The sequence below is a fragment of the Salarias fasciatus genome, chromosome 11 (assembly GCF_902148845.1).
Source record: "Salarias fasciatus chromosome 11, fSalaFa1.1, whole genome shotgun sequence".
In the NCBI taxonomy this organism is placed as follows: Eukaryota; Metazoa; Chordata; class Actinopteri; order Blenniiformes; family Blenniidae; genus Salarias; species Salarias fasciatus.
In genome coordinates this window covers 31,540,755-31,558,798 of record NC_043755.1, presented here as the reverse complement: position 1 = coordinate 31,558,798, position 18,044 = coordinate 31,540,755, and the positions used below count along the sequence as shown (strand labels likewise).

Genomic DNA, 18,044 nt, shown 5'->3' with positions numbered 1-18,044 from the left:
CATATCAGACAAGACAGACGTGACCAAACACTAACAGCGTCAGCGAAGGCCTGCAGTCGCTTATTTACGACCAGTAAAAGCAGAGAGATAAAGGACAGACGCAGTGGAGAAGTGGGTACGTGCTCAGTTAAAGCAGCCCAGAAACGCCATTTTTAAGAAACAGTGTGATGAATCCAGTGAAGTCCATCAACACTTTCCGCTCTTTGTCACATGATTCCAGTGATAATGTAAGTTAGCGCTGTTTGCTGTTGTTCTACAGATCCTGGACTGATCTTCAGTCTTCCTCCGGTTCTTTAAACGTCCCGTGTTGCACACAGTCAGAGCTGAACGAACCCCTGATCCTGCCGCCTTCTGCCGCTTCCAGCGATGCAGAAAAACCTGTGACCTGCGATCATGAAATTACACCCCCGCTAACGCCGTCCTCGCACGGCGCCGGCACACAGGAAGGGTTTAGTTTGTCATTTCCATTAGCGGCGAGAATAATGGGTTCCAGCAGGACCAGCGCACAAGGACGCGGACGAACACGCCTCGCAGCCGCGGTAATGCGATCTCTTATCTGTAACGGAGGCGGCGGTCCCTTACCTTGTAGTTGCGGCAGGTGGGGTTGAAGGCGTTGGTGCCGCAGGCGAACAGCGTCTCGTCGTTCCGCGGCACCAGCACTTTGATGTAGTTGTAACATTCGTCCTGTTGACAGGAGAAGCAGCCGGCGGTTACCGTGCGTTCGTGAAGCCGTTCGGCCCGCCGCTCAGAGCCGGACACACGGCGGGCCGCCGTCATGTTTTAGTGGCTGACACACACACACACACACACGAGATTTCCGCTGTTTTACAGTCATTATATGTTGTTCATCATCGTGGTGTGTTGTTCTCTGTCCGCTGTTTCTCTTTATTTACTATCACACTGAAAGCGCCCGGCCGAAGCAGATGGTCGCCACCTCTGAGTGTCTGTCGGAGGCTCCTTCCTCACAACAAGAGTCTTTTCTTTCCAGTGTTGTCCAAGTTGGATGGACTGCTGAGTTAGTCCTTACTCTCATTTTATTTTGTTGAAATAAAAAACTGATGCCAAACCATTTTTTTTTTTTTAATCTACAAGCTGATTGGTTGAAGAGTGCGGCCCCGTTTACACAACGTATTCGAGTAAAAATGCTAAAACTTTTAGCGTTTTGGGGGTTTGTTCACACAATAATGGTGCTCGGAGTCACTGAAAGCACAACTTCTAAAAAAAAAACAGCTTCGGAGGTGGAACTTTCCAAAAACGCTTCAACACCGTCTCCATGGAAACGGGGGAAAACACAACTTTTCTGAAACACAGCTGCTGCACGTGTGTGAGCAGACTCACAGCAACACTCGCCTCCAGACAATCAGACTTGGTTGTCTGTTCAATGTACACACACACACACACACACACACACACACACACACACACACACACACACACACACACACTTATACACATGGAAATACACATGCAACACATTTAGCTTCACATTTTTAACAAAGAACTGTGGCTGAAGCTGAAACTCTCTAATCAGCGTTGCTTATTTACTAAACTTCACTGTGCAGGAAACAAAGGAAAAAAAATTCACTCGTGCATGAGTGTGTGTGTGTGTGTGTGTGGACAGAGTACTCACGCTGTTTTTCCCTCTCACGGTGCATTTCTCCACATCCTTCGTCTTCCAAGTCAGTTTCTGAAAAGCGAACAGACAGCCAACTGTCAGCTCGGAGACAAGCTGCTTCTCAGCACCGCGGCTCGCGCTGCTCCCGATCGTTGGAGTGCCATTACCAGACAGCTGTGATGAAAATCTCATTAATTTCAATAAACTGTTGTGGAGGAAAAACAAACAAACAGAGGAGTGTGAGGGACGCCGGCGGCGGCCTGAGCAGCTCAGCGGCGGCGGCGGCCGGCTGAACAGTGATGAAAACCAGTCTGATCTGCCACAACTCTCCAAAACACACACACACACACACATATGCAATATATATGTGTGTGTACACACACAGCGGGGACAGCATGACTCCCCCCGTCTGAACGAAGAGGAGTTAATTAGCTCTAATTAACTCCCGGGTCAGAAAGCCTGGCCTCCTTCTGCAGACATGACAGTGAGCGCTCTGCTCTCCCCGCCGCCGCCGCCGCCGCCGTCCGGCAGGCCGCCGCAGAAAAGAGATCCATCAGCTTGTTAACAAGCTCTGCCAGGTGCAGGATTAATGCGCTCCCGTCCACTTTTTGTAATTTACGGACCAAATTTCCCCCCGCAGCTCGTCGATGGCGCCGAGAATACCTGCGGTTGCGAGCACTCCGGTTTTCTGCAAAGCTTTCATTTTCGCCGGCATCTCTCGACAGCGGACGGCTGCTCGATGGCTCACTGGCCGATTTCTGCTAATCTCACTGAATCCAACATGAATGGGATTAATATGGTCGATGCACTGATCCGGAACAGGCTGGATAATGTGGCTTAAAGCCGAAAAATGTCAGAGGCGCCGCGTTTTCAAGTGAAAACACAAACACTCCGTAGCATTTTGGGGGTTCGTTTACACGATAACGCTCAGAGACAATGAAAATACAACTCTCTGAAAAGATTCTAAAAGGTGGAACCTTTCCAAAAATGTTCCAACCCCATTTCCATGTAAACGAGGGATAAACGCTACAACACAGGCGAACCACGACTGCTGTAAATCATTCTGCTCGTGCTCAGGAGACGGACAATAACAAGTCCAGATCCTCCTGGTCCTGGTCCCAGTCCAGATCCTCCTGGTCCTGGTCCTGGTCCCGGTCCAGATCCTCCTGGACTTGGTAGTTTTAGAGTTGACAGTCACCATAATAACGGTCCACCTTGGTGGTCTGTCCATATGAATCGTGGTCTGCGATGCTAACTACATCGTTTTCAGCATTGTTTTCAAAAAGTTGCCATGTAAACGTGAAACTTTTCTGAAACGATATGGTTTCGTCTGAAACGGGGCCTCGGTGATCCGAACAGGAACGATCTTCATGACACACAGTATTTCACAGTATTTCAACCAGTTACGTTTCACAGTCCAAACTCATACTTGCAAACCAAAAGCAAAGTGTGACGTTCATGTTCACTAGAACGTACGTTTCATGAAATGAAAAGCAGCATTAGGCTTCTGGTGTCTGTTATCCAAAGAGAAATCTTGTCAGTGTCGTAACATTTTTAAGGAATAAACGAAGAGATGTTTTACATGTCATTCCTTTTATCTTCAATGCTTTTTCCTTTAAGATCCATCAGTGTCTGTGTCCGGATACTAAACAGGCACCATAACGCAGTAACAGCTCTACACACACACAAACACGCTGTGCTCACTTATTGATGCGACCAGTGTCATCCCATTTTTCTGTAATTTATCTGATAACAATGCAACGAATTTGAAAAGTGTGATTATGAAAAGGATGCAGCCGACCGGCACAAAGAGGAAAACATAAATGAAAAAGCAGACTGACGCTCGTGTACCGTCTGCAGGTGTGTTTTACGATGCGATCTAACGGGTTTATAAGTAGATGATGGAATAGAATCTATTCCATACTGTATTCAATAAGTAGTGACCCTCATTGTTCTTACAGTATTTAAGCCTGTAACATGTCCAGAATCAGCAGCAGCAGCAGATCAGTGGTGTCAAACACGTTTCAGTTCAGGGGCCACAAACAGCCCAACGTGTGATACGTGATGAAAATGTCGAGATTTTCACAATTACTGAGGAAAATTACTACAATCTCAACAAAAAGTCCATTTTAAAGACATTTTCTGATACTAAATACAATGAAACGTCCAAAAAATGTCTCCTAAAAAATGTGTTTTTACCCCGGGCCTTATGTTTGACACCGCTGCTGTACAGGTAGTTTAATACGCTACACCGGCAGGCAGGAACAAACAGGAGAAATGTGCTCCACCGTGATTAGCAGGTATGCATGAGTGTCTGCACTTCAGCGGGAACGGGCACCATAATCATCTTCATCATCACAGAAACGATAAGGATTACACGGTATCTGAATTAATAACTAAACGCTTCTAAAAGAGGCAGAGAACGTCAAACAGGTGGACAGAAAAATGATCCGTAAGGAATAATACAGTGATTAAGCCGCCGTCGCCGTGGCTTTACTCTGCCATTGTTTCATTATGTCTGACAAGTTGATAACAACGCAACAGATCTGAGAAGAAAACGTCTAGGAGAGGAGGAATAAATGGTCACCGTGTTATTTCAGAGCAGAACACTTCACGTACGTACGACTGTGCCCGGATTTATGATTCATCCAAACGCAGAAGTTTATTTCTGGTCCGGAAATGTAATTTCTGCCATCAAGAAACTTCTGGAGATGTTTTTCTCCGTCGATGTGACTCATCTGAAAGTCTTGGAGAGCAGTGTGATCGTTTGTTACAGCTAATTGACAGTTCAACCATTAGACCGATGCTCATTTCTGGCTCCTCTCCTGACAGCGAGTGTCTTTTTGTCTGTAAAACGTTTCAGGCGCTCGATATGCCTCCTCTTTATAAATCCATATTGATGTATGGACCCGTCCCCGTCTAATGGATCCCGGTTAATCAAATCAACACAACCAAATTAAAGGGAGGACAAAGCCGCAGGAACCCGTGAGGTTTTCCCATTCACAGCCTCACAATGAGCCGCCCGCTTCAAAACCCATCTGGATTCCTGGCTTCTCCTGGACCCTGAAACTTTTCAGCCGAGCTCTCAGACCAAAGGTACTTAGAAGAGGTGGCCGGAATTCACAGAGAGAAGTTTTTGTTGCGTTTTGGAGATATATAGATTTTTGTCCTCTGTGTGTGTTTTTATCGCCGTGAAAATGCAAAACTCTCCCGAAGCGTTTTCACTCTTTCTGCACTGTAAAAACAGCCCTACTAGAAATAAGCTAAATATTCTTAAATCTGGGCAAATTTTCTTGTTTTGAGCAACAACAAAAAAAAAAAATCTGCCAATGGGGTAAGCAAAGTGTACTTGGCTGGAATTCTTAAAACTAGACTATAAAGCTAGCGACTTTAAGACCATAATGTGTCTTAAAACTAGAAAAAATAGTCTAAAATGTAAGAAAATTTGCTTATAACAAGCAAAGAAACTTTGTCATGTAAGAAATATTTACTTAAAATAAGTGTTCTGCTTTCTTGATGAAGCTGACTTTAAGAATGTGTTACTTAATTTAAGAATTTATACCTTCATTAAGACAATACCATTTGTGTAGGTCTTTGGTATGACCCGGCCGGGATGCAAACCCACGACTTCCCGGTTGAGAGGCAGATGCTCTACCACTACACCACCACTCCAGTTCTTGCTACAGGATACTGAAAACACTGCAAAAATTCCAAATCTGAGCTAGTTTTTTCAACTTGTTTTGAGTGAAAATGTCTCATTTTACTTGATTTAAGATAAATTTACTTAAATATTATATTTGATCAAGATAAAAAGGCTTGATTCAAGAGAAAATTCTCTGAAATCAAGAAAATTTTTTGCTTGTGCTATTGGCAGATTTTTTTTTTTTTAAATAATTTCAAGTAAAAATTTCTTAATTTAAGAAAAAAAAATCTGCCAATAGAACAAGCAAAAAATTTTCTTGAATTGAGAACTCGTGCAGTTTGTCTTTCTCTTAAAATAAGAAAAAAATCTTGTTCCCCTGCCGGGATTTCATGTTTACCATTGTTGTAGCTTATTACTAGTAATTCTAGCTCAATATTAGCTGTGGTATCTTAATGAGAAAATGTTAGATATACTTTCTTAAAATAAGAATAATTTTCTGAAACAAAACTTGCTTGTCAAGATTATTTGACTTTTTAGACAAAAAAGAACAATTTCCCTGAAATAAGACTTTTTTACTTTCTTAGAAATCCTTTTTTGCAGTGTGATGGTGTGTGTGTGTGTGTGTGTGTGTGTGTGTTTCCTGTCTGCACCCTCGAACACATCGTCAAGGTCTTCAGGTGAAAATTACCGCTCCATGCACATTTCCGGCGGTGGAGGTGGAAGGAGTCAAAACAGACGGTGTGTATTAATGAAAACGTGTCACTCAAGTCCCGGTCTGAGGCTCGCCGGTGTGTTTCTAATGGAATCCTTTGACAGTGATGGAGTTATGCGGCACCGAGCACGGCGTTTGTTGGAGGAATCGATTGGTCGAGGACTTCCTGAGAGGGTTTCGTGGAAGTACAGAAGAAAAATACTGAGATACGATAAAACCCTGACCTTATGGTCCCACCTGAAGCTTCAGACTCAGATTCATACAAAGCAACAATTAAAATACCAATACACTGTTACATGTATATCTCTCAGGATCTGAACTTCACTTCAGACTTTTTTCTTACATTAAAGGACAAATCAGTGTATTTTATTCTCTTTACAGTCATCAAATTGGCCCTTTGTTTGTTTCAGCGTCTCCGAGGATGATTGAAGCAGCGGATGGGAACATTTATCCACACTGAGGCTGCAGCTGACTAATCTGCAATCAAGCTGCGCGAGTCCTGCCCGAACGCCACGTCTGAAGTGGAAATGAAGGTGTTTCAAAGTAAAATTCAGCCACTTTTATAGCCGTTTGTATTCAGTTTGACTCTAAACTGTGATCCAAGCTGAATTGTTTCTGAAGATTCAGCTAGTGTATTCATGTAAATAAAAAAACAACAGAGTGTGTGTGTGCATGCACCGTAAGTCCATATCAGTCCACCGATCACCAGCATGGTTCGATGTCTTTCAGTTCGGATTTGTTTTCTTTCTTTCTTTTTTTTTAACTTTGACTTCTACTTTTGAAAAAGTTGGATCTGCACTTCTACACTTTTCATATGAGTGTCTTATTTGCTGCTGTCAGGCTGGGTTTATAAAAACACCCAGAATGCAGTAGCTTTAAGAGACGTTCTAATGACCTTTCATTGCATTTCGCACCAGAAGGTTTCATTAAAATTGGCTTCATATTGAGACTGTCATCATTATCCAAAGTAAATGTTGGTTTTTTTGGGGAAGATATAGAAGTTTTCATCAGTTTACTCTGCGATAAAACAAATAAGTTTAAATTTAAAGGTTATTTATGGCATTATTTAACCGATCCGGTCCATTCAGGATGGAACTTCCCTCACCTATCCATGATATACAGCATGAATAAGAAAATGAAAAAACAAAACGGCTTTTACCCTTCAAAGAATTAATGCATTATCAAACTCAGCCTGGATCTCAATGGAGACCAATTTAAACAGGTTTTTAACAGCAGTCAGCCTGTTATTAAGACCACCGTGAGCGTTTCTATGGTTTCTAATCACGGCTCTCAAACGCCGCATTGTGCCGTTTATCAGCTTCAGTTAGAGACGGAGTGAAAAGAGTCATCAGGTCTGTGCAGAAGAGCCGCTTAACATAAATACAGGCATTCATTTATGCTCGTCCCGGTATGAATAAACATTTAATTGAATGGGAAAACACGGCGACCTTTCTGTTTTCAATGCCGTTTGGTTAAAGCGCAGCGAGGCGAGCTATCAGTGAGTCTAAAACCAAACCTGTATGACAGCCCAGACCACTTGTCTTTCCCTTTTAAAGCCTCTTTTTTTTTTTTTCCCCCCACCCTCCTCCAAAGCGACTTTGTGAAGATCTGAAAGGGATTGGGCTGCAGTCAGCGTTATGGTAATGGCTCCTTCCTCGTCCACGCTCGATTTGGTTTACTAATAATTACTTATGGCCACCCCGGCCCGGGGAGATCGGCGGAGGGGAGAATGTGAATGAGCGCCTGCTGTGAAAAATGAAGAGACCCTTTAAAAAAAATGAAGCCGCGGACGTGTGATGGAGGGGACGCTCCATTTTCTGGAGATGGGAGGCAGTCACGCGCTAACGATGGAGCGCAGATGGAAGAGGGAGCGCACGATGGCAGAATAAGGTTACAGTCGATCATCACTTCTCCACCCGGCAGAGCTAGCAACTAAAAAATGCATCATGTGAAAACATTCAATATTCACATTCACATGTAACACAGCTGAAAGAAGAGGGAAAAAAAAAAACCCCAGAGAAGTTTTTTTTTTTTTCTGCTACAGTCTCAAATCAATGGTTCAGATCTCGGAGATTGAGCAGTGGCCTTATCAGAATGAATATCTGTGTTTGGCACTAATCTAAACACAAGCAAACAAAAGTCTGGGCCTTGAGGGGCTTTTATTTAAGAGCAATCATGTTTGACAAATGAGATTCAGATCGGAGGGAGCGTGGCACTTCAGAGCGCCGCTCCTCTCGCGGCGGGTTTATGTCTGAAGAGAGATTGCTTAATACTTCAATGAAAAGTCAGCGGAAAGGAAAATAATGAGACTCAAAAAACACAGAAATGACGCAGGAAGCAGCCTTTCATTACTTGTACTGGAGACACATTATCCAGAGGATCGCCGCCGCCGAGCCGCCTTCATGTATGAATGAACGAACATGCTAACCGCCATCGTGGTTCAGCGTCGGCCTGCACTGGCGGAGCACACGGCACGTGTTCTGACATTTAAAGAAATCCATCCATCCCTAATAAATAACACCGCTAAGATCCTGCGGCCTGCTTCAACTTTAATATCTAAAGTATTGCGAGCAAGGCGTGCAACTCTCAGATTATTGGTATTGATTGTGAAGGATCAAGAGATCACACACTCTCCAAATGTCAGAGTCTGAAGACGAGAAGAATCATCAGGAAAATTGAGTCGACGTTGGAAAGCTAATGGAACCAACACGCTTCGATATCAGTAGGATGTCGGTGAATTAACGGACACAGCGGGTACAGTGTGTGTGTGTTCAGGTTGGCCAAACACACACTGGCTGGAGTGGACGTGCACGCGCACATGCACGTGACGTGTTTTCAGTCTCTCCACAGCGCGACATGCAGAGAGCGGATTAACGCCGATCATCTGTGTATGGCGCCACTTACAGGAGCATTTCTGTCAAACGATTCCTTTAAATCTCACGGTTTGTTTGTGGGTTTGTGGCTTTGCTCAGGAAAAGACTCTAAATGGAAGGATGGCGAGATGGCGGCATCTGATTCTGCTCTGCACTAATAATAATTTGTTTTACTGCAAACAAACAAGGATTAAGAAATTCCCCAGTCGTCAACATCCGCGGCTCAAACACACACACACACACACACACACACACACACACACACACACACACACACACACACACACACACACACACACACACACACACACACACACACACACACACACACACACACACACACACACACACACACACACACACAAAGCGGCACCTGTTTCTGAGCTGGGTTTGAAAAGTTGAGCTATTAGAGGCAGAACTGAAGAACTGAGAGCATCTCTGAGGCACATTTCAAGAGGAACGTTTCAGAGCGTTCTGGGCAAATGTTGACACGACGACAGAGCCGGGAGTCACAGAAAACTTAAAACAATCCAACGCAGTCGTCTGTCCACACCAACGTCCGTGGTTTTGAATCATTAATATTTATGGCTTATTGTTCTCTGAGCATGTGTGTGTGTGTTTTCATGACAAAAGCAACCTAAACCTGCGGCTGTGTGCGTCATTTCTGGTCCGCAGCGGTCAGAAACTGTCAAAAGTCAGACTCCGTCTAACTGCTGCTCCTGAAACTCAAACTGCTGCAGACATTAATCCTGATCAAACCCGTCAGAGCAGACAGAACATCACGGTTTGTTGTGTGTGAAGCTGACAAATAGAGCGACGTGGCGACTGATCAGAGTGTGTCCCAGCAGATCCAGCGTGTCTGGGGTTGATGGGTGATGTGAGGGAAATGCTGCGCTCCATTTGTTTGGAAGGTATTCTCTCAGCCCAGAGTCGGGAGACAGTGAAAACTTTCTTTTAGTGAAGCAGCAGCTGATGCTCTGGCGCTATTTCAGAAGGCTGGACGACTCGCTCGCAGCACTCCCAGAACTACCGGTCATGTGCGCTCCGAGTCCCTCAGAGGAGGCTCAAGGAAGAAAACACAATAAAAAACCAAAAAAAAAAACAAAACAAACAAAAAAAAAAAAAGTAGGTGAAGCCACTGATGGAAATACCAAATTACAGACTTCAGATAATCCACTGCTAACATCTTGATTCCAGAAACGTCACACCTTTAAAGGCCGAGTCCTCGAATGTAAAGGTCAGGACTGTTTACGGAGGAAGATTCTCTCCTACCTGCTGCGGGATTATCTGCTCAGACGACGTTGCCAGATTGACGGCGAAGACGTGGTCCCTGCAAGACAGAGAAGCACAACATCAGCTGCTTCTTTTATTTTTCCGTCGGGCTTCACGCTTCATGAATACGAGTCTCCATCACCTCTGATCTGACGTTACAGCAGGACCCAAAGGAAAACAGAAAACAAAAAAACCTTCCCATCCCACTCGATGGGATTGATCGCAGCGTTTCAGCAACACGGGCTGGAAGCTGGATTAGCAGGCGGCGTTTATTGGCTTTTAGGATCCACAAAAAATAAAAGAAAGTTTTCCCAAAACTGCTACTTTTACAACTATTGACAAAACGCGTATGAATCATTGTGTGAAGCCAGGCGAGCGCTCTGTTGCATGCGGAAAATATTAAACCCGTTTTGGTGCATTACGGATCTTCCATACCTGTTTGGACAGGATTTCCTGGCAACTGGAAGAGAGCAGCGTGGAGAACGGCCAGGACATAAAAAAAAAAAAAAAAAAACTGTGGCAAGATTTATGACGCACAATGAAAACGGGGCGGCCGGGCTGCAAGGCTGCACTTTTTAGATAATTAACTCGCAGCGTTTTGATGGGGAGGAGGAGGAACGTGCATGCTGGGATCGGACCTGCACGTCACGGTTCTGCCAGGAGTCGAGAGAATGAAGGCGAGGAGCGGCTGGATGCTCCGCTGTGGAAGCTTTTAACGTCCACATGGCGGCGAAACGCCCGCTCTAAACCTGCTCTTTGTGTCTCTGTTGACACTAACCCCCCCCCGCCCCCCCCCCCGGGCGAAGCCCGTGCAGCTGCAGACGCTGCTCATTGCTTTTCCACATGACCCACTTGTCTCTCGCTGAGCCGTTAGCCGCAAATAAAAATCTGAACCGACTTATGCTTAATTAAGTTTACTGGTTAAATACAGAGGCGAACAAGTGAAAGCATTGTTTACGCAGTGAAACGGAGCCTTGGGGGGTTTCCCGTGTTCAGAAAACCATGAAGAAAGGTCCGGGCATTCAGGGAAGTTGTGCTCATAATTGTTCTCATTAATGGAATAAAGGAGGAAAAATTAAAAAAAACAAAAAAAACAAAAGAACAGCAAAAATATGATTAATGAGCATCATGAAAATATGATCAGTGGAGCTTCGGTGCAGACGATCAGATTCGGAGCCTTTTAAATACGTATGAAGGAAACAGAGCAAACGCAGTGAGAGTTAAAAAGTCTGGCTCAAAGGTCAAAATCAGAGGAAAAACAGATCTAATCTACAAAACAAAACTGCGGTTTGTGTTTAAACTCGAATCCTGAAATTTATAAATATCTGCCAATTATTGTTCCTGAAGCTAAAGGACTTCAGACTAAATGCACAGGTTTACTGAAGGAGGATTAATTGAAATGTGTGAAAATGAAGTGATTCCAAATAAAAAGCAGAATGACTAACTTTTGATTTTTGCAATAGCTGCTGCATCATTTCATTTCATTTGCTTGTAGTTGTTTTGTTTTTCTGTATTTCCTTCATTTTCTTGTTTCTGAATGTGGCAAAAAATTTGCTGCATTCGCAACTAAAAGCTTGTAACGTGCATTATGTTTAAAACAAAATCCACTATCTGCAGTAAATATTGTCAAAGTGTATATTCTAGTCTGCCGTCTGATGATTTATGTTGTCAGAACAATAAAGTGTGTTTTTATCTTAAATCTTTGTCGACATGATTTAATCTTCTTCCTCTTTGTGTAACATAAAGCTGCTGAGGCCTGAATTCCTCCATGTAAGGAGGAATCAAGTCTTAAAACTGGAAGCTTTAAAGAAAATTATCCTGAGGTTGGCATGTTTTATGACTTCTGCATGGCTGTTACGTTAGGAGAGTCAAACATAAGGCCTGTGGCCCAAAAAACGGCCAGCAAAACCAAGAAAATGGTTCAATTTTCTAACATTTTTTTTTTTTTTTTTTTTACAAATTCTTTAAGTGTTGCAGATGCAACACAACACTGAGACCCGAGCTGAGATTTCTGCAAATCTTTCTACAATGAAATAACACAAGGTAACATTCATCTGAAAGATACTTCAATGAAAATACGCAGAAAGCAACAGTAACAGGAGAAGGTTTTTGTTTGTAACCTGTATTTTTGTTTGTAACCAGTAACCTGTCAAACTCGTCAACCTGCATCGGCTGGCTCGGGGACGTTAAAGGGAGCGCGGACTGACCGGGCAGCGATGTAGAGCATGTGGTTGATCCTCAGCATCCTCTGGAAGTCCAGGCCCAGGCGGACGGTGTCGTTGTCTGACATGAGTCCCTGGAAGCTGGGGTAGAGGTAGGAGGCTGCATGGGAGAAGAACAAAACACACAAAAACGACGGTTCAAACACTGAAATCGGTTCACAAACGTCTGACTTCACTTTCAGGTTGTACTGAAACATTAAGAGACTCAGTGATTAGAATAAAACAGGCTGCTGTCGTGTGTCACTGCTCTTATGAACATTCAGTCTCACACTGAAAAATAAAAACAGCAAGTAAACATTAACCCGGAGTTTTATTTACAGTTTAGTGAAAAAACCAAGTGAAGGTTACAGTTTGGCCTATTGTGCTAAAAACCCGGAGCGTTCATTGTATGCTAATGTGCACTTGTGGAGGTGGAAGGAAGGGAAGAAAAAAAAAAAACCTCCCAAGTTGCAAATTAGGCAGAGGTGTCAGAGGAGTCAATCTGATTTAAATAAATGGCTCCTAGTGAGCATTTCTGAGCAGAGACGTCTGCGAAATGAGCCGAGCGAGGACACGGAAACAAATCAAACGGCGCAACGTGGAGAGTCTGCCTCCGTCTGCTCGGCCTCCAGCGAGGAAGCGTCATCCGCCTCGGAGGTCGCAGGAACTCGACTGGGATTCTATTTAAATACCTTTACCTGGCAAAAAAACGCCCTGAAAGTCCTCCAATATGAGCAAATGAAAAAAGTGTCTGCGGCCCGCTCATGCATACTCAAACGCCTGTGCACGGCGGCAGAAAAACCGCCGGGAGATAAGACGAACTGCGGGGAGGAAGCGATACGATGTGAAGTCGGTGTTGCAGTGTGGCGGATTCCTCCTTTCTCCTCCGCTGCATCTTAATTTCGTCTCTCCTTTGATTATTCAAACAGCCGGACGCCTCGCCGCTCTTCGCTTCAAACAATGGAGGACGGCTTCCAACACTTAAAATAACAAAATGACAGGCAGTCGGGAGCCGGCCCAGACCGGCAAAAGATGGATTCAAAGAAGAAGAAAAAGCTCGCTCCGGGCGAAAAAGTAAAATTATCCCGGCTCGCCACTGACACCAGGCTGCCTTCCACATCACAGAGACTTCCCCGCCGCCTCGGCTCGAGGCCGCGGTGCTCCGGGTCTGTAAAGGACTGCACTAAGTGCCCTCCAGCCTCCCATCTGACCCGGGCTGCTGCTGAATTAGCAATCCCCGCTAGAAATACACCACAACCTGAAATTAGTCCCTCTGCAGGGAGCCGTGCGCTCCCTTAACCACTCGTCTCCAATCGACTGTTTAAAGATTTAAAGGCCTAATGTCTGGCTGAGTGCTGGTCCTCGCCGTCCGTCCCGGTGAAGAGACTCCCAGCGGCGCGGCGGCAGCCCCCCCCCGCCTCGGTAAATGAGCATTTCTAATTACTCTCCAGCACTTTCACATCCTGCAGAGTTCAGGGGCGGGTGCTGGGTGCTGGGTGCAGGTGGAGACGTGCAGGGCGGCTCAGGAAGGAGCCTGAAGCTGCAGCCTGCAAACCGACACTCAGCTTCCAACAGGGACGAACCCACAGCGTCTATCTGACAGTACGAGAGCCGACTCTCAGCTGCCTGCCGATACAAAGCACTTATCAAATACCAATAAAGCCCGATTCAAATTCCACATGAAAACTAGGGACGTAAAGATATCAACATTTTCACCGATGATGATATCTGACACTAATATTGTTGTCATGGCCGATAGCAGATATTTACTCATATCAAAATTGGCATAAAAACAAGTTTCTCTGATTCTGTATCCTGAAAAAACATGTAAACACTCAATATTACTAATTTCTTTATATTTCAAAACTTCAGAGAAAATACAAAACAAATGCAATTAAATAACAGTGTTAACTTTATTCTAACTTTAGAAGTTGAAGCAAGGGCCAAAGTTTTGCCTTGCAAGTTGCTTAATTTGCAAAGTTTTTAATTGTAAAATACCTTGACGAGTTTTTATAACTAAAATCACTTTCAAATGTATAAAAATAGTTGTACTCATCAGCCAATACAAAACGTTAAAAAATTACCAATATCAATACTGACACATGGTTAATTCCCAGCGCGGAGGCTATTTGTTGCTGCGAATCACCTCCTTCAGCCCGACAGTCCACTGCACGCAGAGCCCAGGGCATCCTGCAGGCCGAGCTCGCTGTTCAGAGCGTATCAGCTGGACTTTACTCGTGTCTAGCCTGTAGCATGGCTGGCGTGTGAGCCCCAACGCTCTTTAGCATGTAGCATGTAGCTTGGCTCAGAGTAGCCGGTGCTGTATGAACGCTTTCACTTCATTTTTTGAAATATCTGTCACTGGTTCATATTCTGGAGCCTTCATGAAGACGAGTTCTCAGACACCTGTACTGCTGCTAACTCGTTTTCAAAGTTTTCTTTTATTTTTTTGCACGGGGTCTAAAAGCTTTCCAGTGGACGGGCAGAAAGAAAACTCCAAACAACACAGCAGCGATCAGCAAAAAGCAGCCCGAACCTCTCAGCCTCATAATGTTTCCTCCAATGCGTTTAATGAAACGATCCCCACAGGGGAGGAATTTCCACATTTTAGAAAACTCAACGTCATCACACGGCGAGCCGCGGAGCAGCGCTGCAGCGTCAGAAGCTGGAAACCTGCCGCTCGTACGTCTCAATTCCTGGATGGCGTTTCATCTTCCAACCTAAAGCTTGACGAGCGCAGAGAGTCGACGTGAGCGCAGCCCTCGGGGCAGCGGCGCTGCGCCTCCTTTCCTCACGCTTTGTCTCAGTCTCTTGTGCAGTTTCCTCAAAACGGGGCTAAAGAGCTACAAGACAACCATGTGTTTTATTCATCGGCGCCTTCTTAGGCTCCCGAGGTCGACAACAAACAAACAAACAACAATCGTGAGAAGGTAAACAACAGTGGAGACAGTAAACAACCCTGGAAAACACACACAGCCCGGGGACTGCGCCGCCTTTTATACTGTAGAATTATTCACATTTTCAGAACAAAGTGAATTATCTTTCTCATTCATTTACTGGGAACGACACCGTTTCATGAAGAGCAGCTGGTGAGAGCGAAACAGCGAAGACATGAGAAGCTAAAGGCTTTTCCCAGCATCGGCTGGAGGAGGGGCAGCAAAATACTAGTTTTTGGTGACAAAATATTATTTAGAGAGCATGAAGGGCCAACTTGAGGATACAGAATGTTCATCTGAAATCACAAAATCCTCATTTATGGCCTCAAACTACTGATTTGAGGCCACAAAATACTATGAACAGTATTTCACCAAAGTTTTGTGGCAATGAAATATTAATTTGTGGGTGCAATTTAAAGTTGCTTCTTTATATCATATCTGGGGCTCCATTAAATCATGTTATATTAAATTGATATGATAATTATGCAAAAAAAAATTTAACTATTTTTCCACGGTTCAGACCCCAAAATTAAAACGAGCTTGACTGTCTTTGCTCATAATGTGTTTTTAATTGTAAACCGAGGCTTTCTGGATAAAATACACATCGTGACATGTTGAGAAAGTTTGATCCCAGGCTGTGTGGAGTTTGCATGTTCTTTGGATGACTTTAAATTGCACAGATGTGTGTGAGTGCCTGCGTTAGCTCCGTTTCCTGGTTGTACTCCTTGATTCAACGCACTCCCTGGTGGGATTAAACTGGACAGCAGGGGGCGTCGCCAGTTTCAGAACTTCACACAGGCGGACGAGAATACGGCGGCGGCGACGCCTTGCGGGGTAAAAAGATCGCTCATTTCACGGACTCCAAGCTAACGAAGTAGTCCGCTTCATAATGGATGCCTCACGCGGCGGCGGTGGCGGCGCAGGACCCGGCGCTGCGCCGCTGTCACCTGCTGGAACCACAGGTGACAAATTGCTCTCATTACACCTGGGACGCAGCTCCACATATAGCACTATTAGCGCGGCTATTTCTGCTAATGGTTGCGTTACTCTCTTCCAGATAGATCAATTACAGTGTGCGGGCCGCGGTCTCAGCCACCTCTTAAATCAATTATGGGCCATTACATTTAGCAGCCCAGACCTCCTCCGCAGGCCTCCCCGGCCATCGGGTGCCGCTGATGGGTCTCCGGGGCGGCCGGACGAAGCCGCCGCGTCTTGAGCGAGTCGCAGGGGTCCAGGAGTCTGCTGAGCTGCCGGCGCTCCTCACACTCGTTTAATACGCTGCGAGCAACACGAGAAACCGCCCAGGATGAGCTTCAACCAACCGGCTCTCAAATTATACCCCGATAACTGAGGTATGTAGAAGAGGCTGGACGAGCTCAGAAAGTGTTACTGGCTTTATTTTATTGTTGTGGTCATGAGCAGGGGCGTTCTACCTTTAGTCCCTCCGTAGCGGCTCCATGAGGCCTTCACGACACGATACGTGAATAAACATTTGACTTATTTTTATATTATTATATGACTCGTCACTCTTGGTTCAAAAGGGATTCAAAAAAGGTTCAAGTAAAATTGGGAAAAATAGCAAAAACCACAAGAAATGGGGAACAAAAAATGATAGAACAGCTTAAAAAAACCTGAAATGCCTACAATTTCTAACACAAGAAAATGAAATATGGCAGGAAAAACAAAGCATAGAAAACTGTTTAAAAAAACTGCTAAAATTTCAAAACACGCAACAAAAGAAAGCTTGAAAAGAACAAAACTGTTAAAATCAGGTACAAAAAATAGGTTCAATGTTATAAAATGTTCACCATTCTGAACTGTAGTTAAAACTTGATGAATGCAACATAGGATCTAGTTTTTGTTTGAGCATCAAAACCGGGTATGAAACTCCCTGAGCTGCATTCGCCTCATTTTAATGGTTAAATGTTCTTTATGGCTCCAGAAGAACTTCACTTGACGGAAAGTCACTAAAACAGCTCTTTTGGTCAAAAAGGTTGCAGAACCCTGCTCATGAGGAATAACAGATGTCTTAGAGAGGACAACTAAACTTCCCTCCAGTCCTGAACTTCGTGTCAACCACCTTCAACAGGTCTACATGATGAGCAACTCCCTCAGACGTCCGCAGACGACGGTACGACAGAATCTGCTTTCAATACTCAAATCAAAGAAAAAACTTGTTTTTTAAAGTTTAGCTGTCGTTTTGTCCTGGTTGATCAGCAGATATGAAGTCCAGGATGCATTAAAGAGACAAGTTCTTCAATCACGGGACACTTTCCTCTGGGAGCTGCTGCTGGCAGGATTAATGCTTCACACACGTCGGGGGAAAAAAATCTAATTCAAGTGACAGTTTGACTGAGTTTGACTGGCAGCTGCCCAAACAAACAAAACAAACCCGGAGTTAGTCTGCAGCGACTCAAACCGGCTGGAGATACAGTCCCATGATAAACTAGGAAAATACTCATTTCTGATTAAAGAGCCGACGGTCCAACATATTGATCATGCATTAGTTTTACATCTTGTGCATTTCAGACTGTAATCCTTCAACAAAGTCATTAATTCTCCATTAAACTCATTTCATTTTCATTTCACTTATCAAGTATTTGAGTGTCCAGCACAGTGCAACTAAATGCTTCAACCACAGAGGAGAAAAAAGCACGACCACAAAGGCCTCGTTTGCACGAAAATGTTCAAGTGAAAATGGAAATGGGGGGTTTACACGACGACTGTGCTCGGAGCCAGAGACTCATTCAGAATACATGACTATGAGGTTTTATTTTTGTTATTGCTTTACG

General features: G+C 44.4%; 1 protein-coding gene across 5 annotated transcripts in view; it reads right to left on the bottom strand.

Annotated features, from left to right (window-relative positions):
- sema6cb (semaphorin 6Cb) overlaps nucleotides 1–18,044 on the bottom strand; it is a 201,645-nt gene that overhangs the window by 72,099 nt on the left and 111,502 nt on the right. For all 5 annotated transcript variants that reach the window (XM_030103834.1, XM_030103838.1, XM_030103839.1 and 2 more), the window contains 4 exons: nucleotides 12,323–12,437; nucleotides 10,116–10,173; nucleotides 1,631–1,687; nucleotides 583–684 (listed from right to left, as the gene is read on the bottom strand). In XM_030103834.1, coding sequence (XP_029959694.1) covers nucleotides 583–684; nucleotides 1,631–1,687; nucleotides 10,116–10,173; nucleotides 12,323–12,437 — 332 coding nt within the window. The remainder of the gene's footprint in view (nucleotides 1–582; nucleotides 685–1,630; nucleotides 1,688–10,115; nucleotides 10,174–12,322; nucleotides 12,438–18,044) is intronic.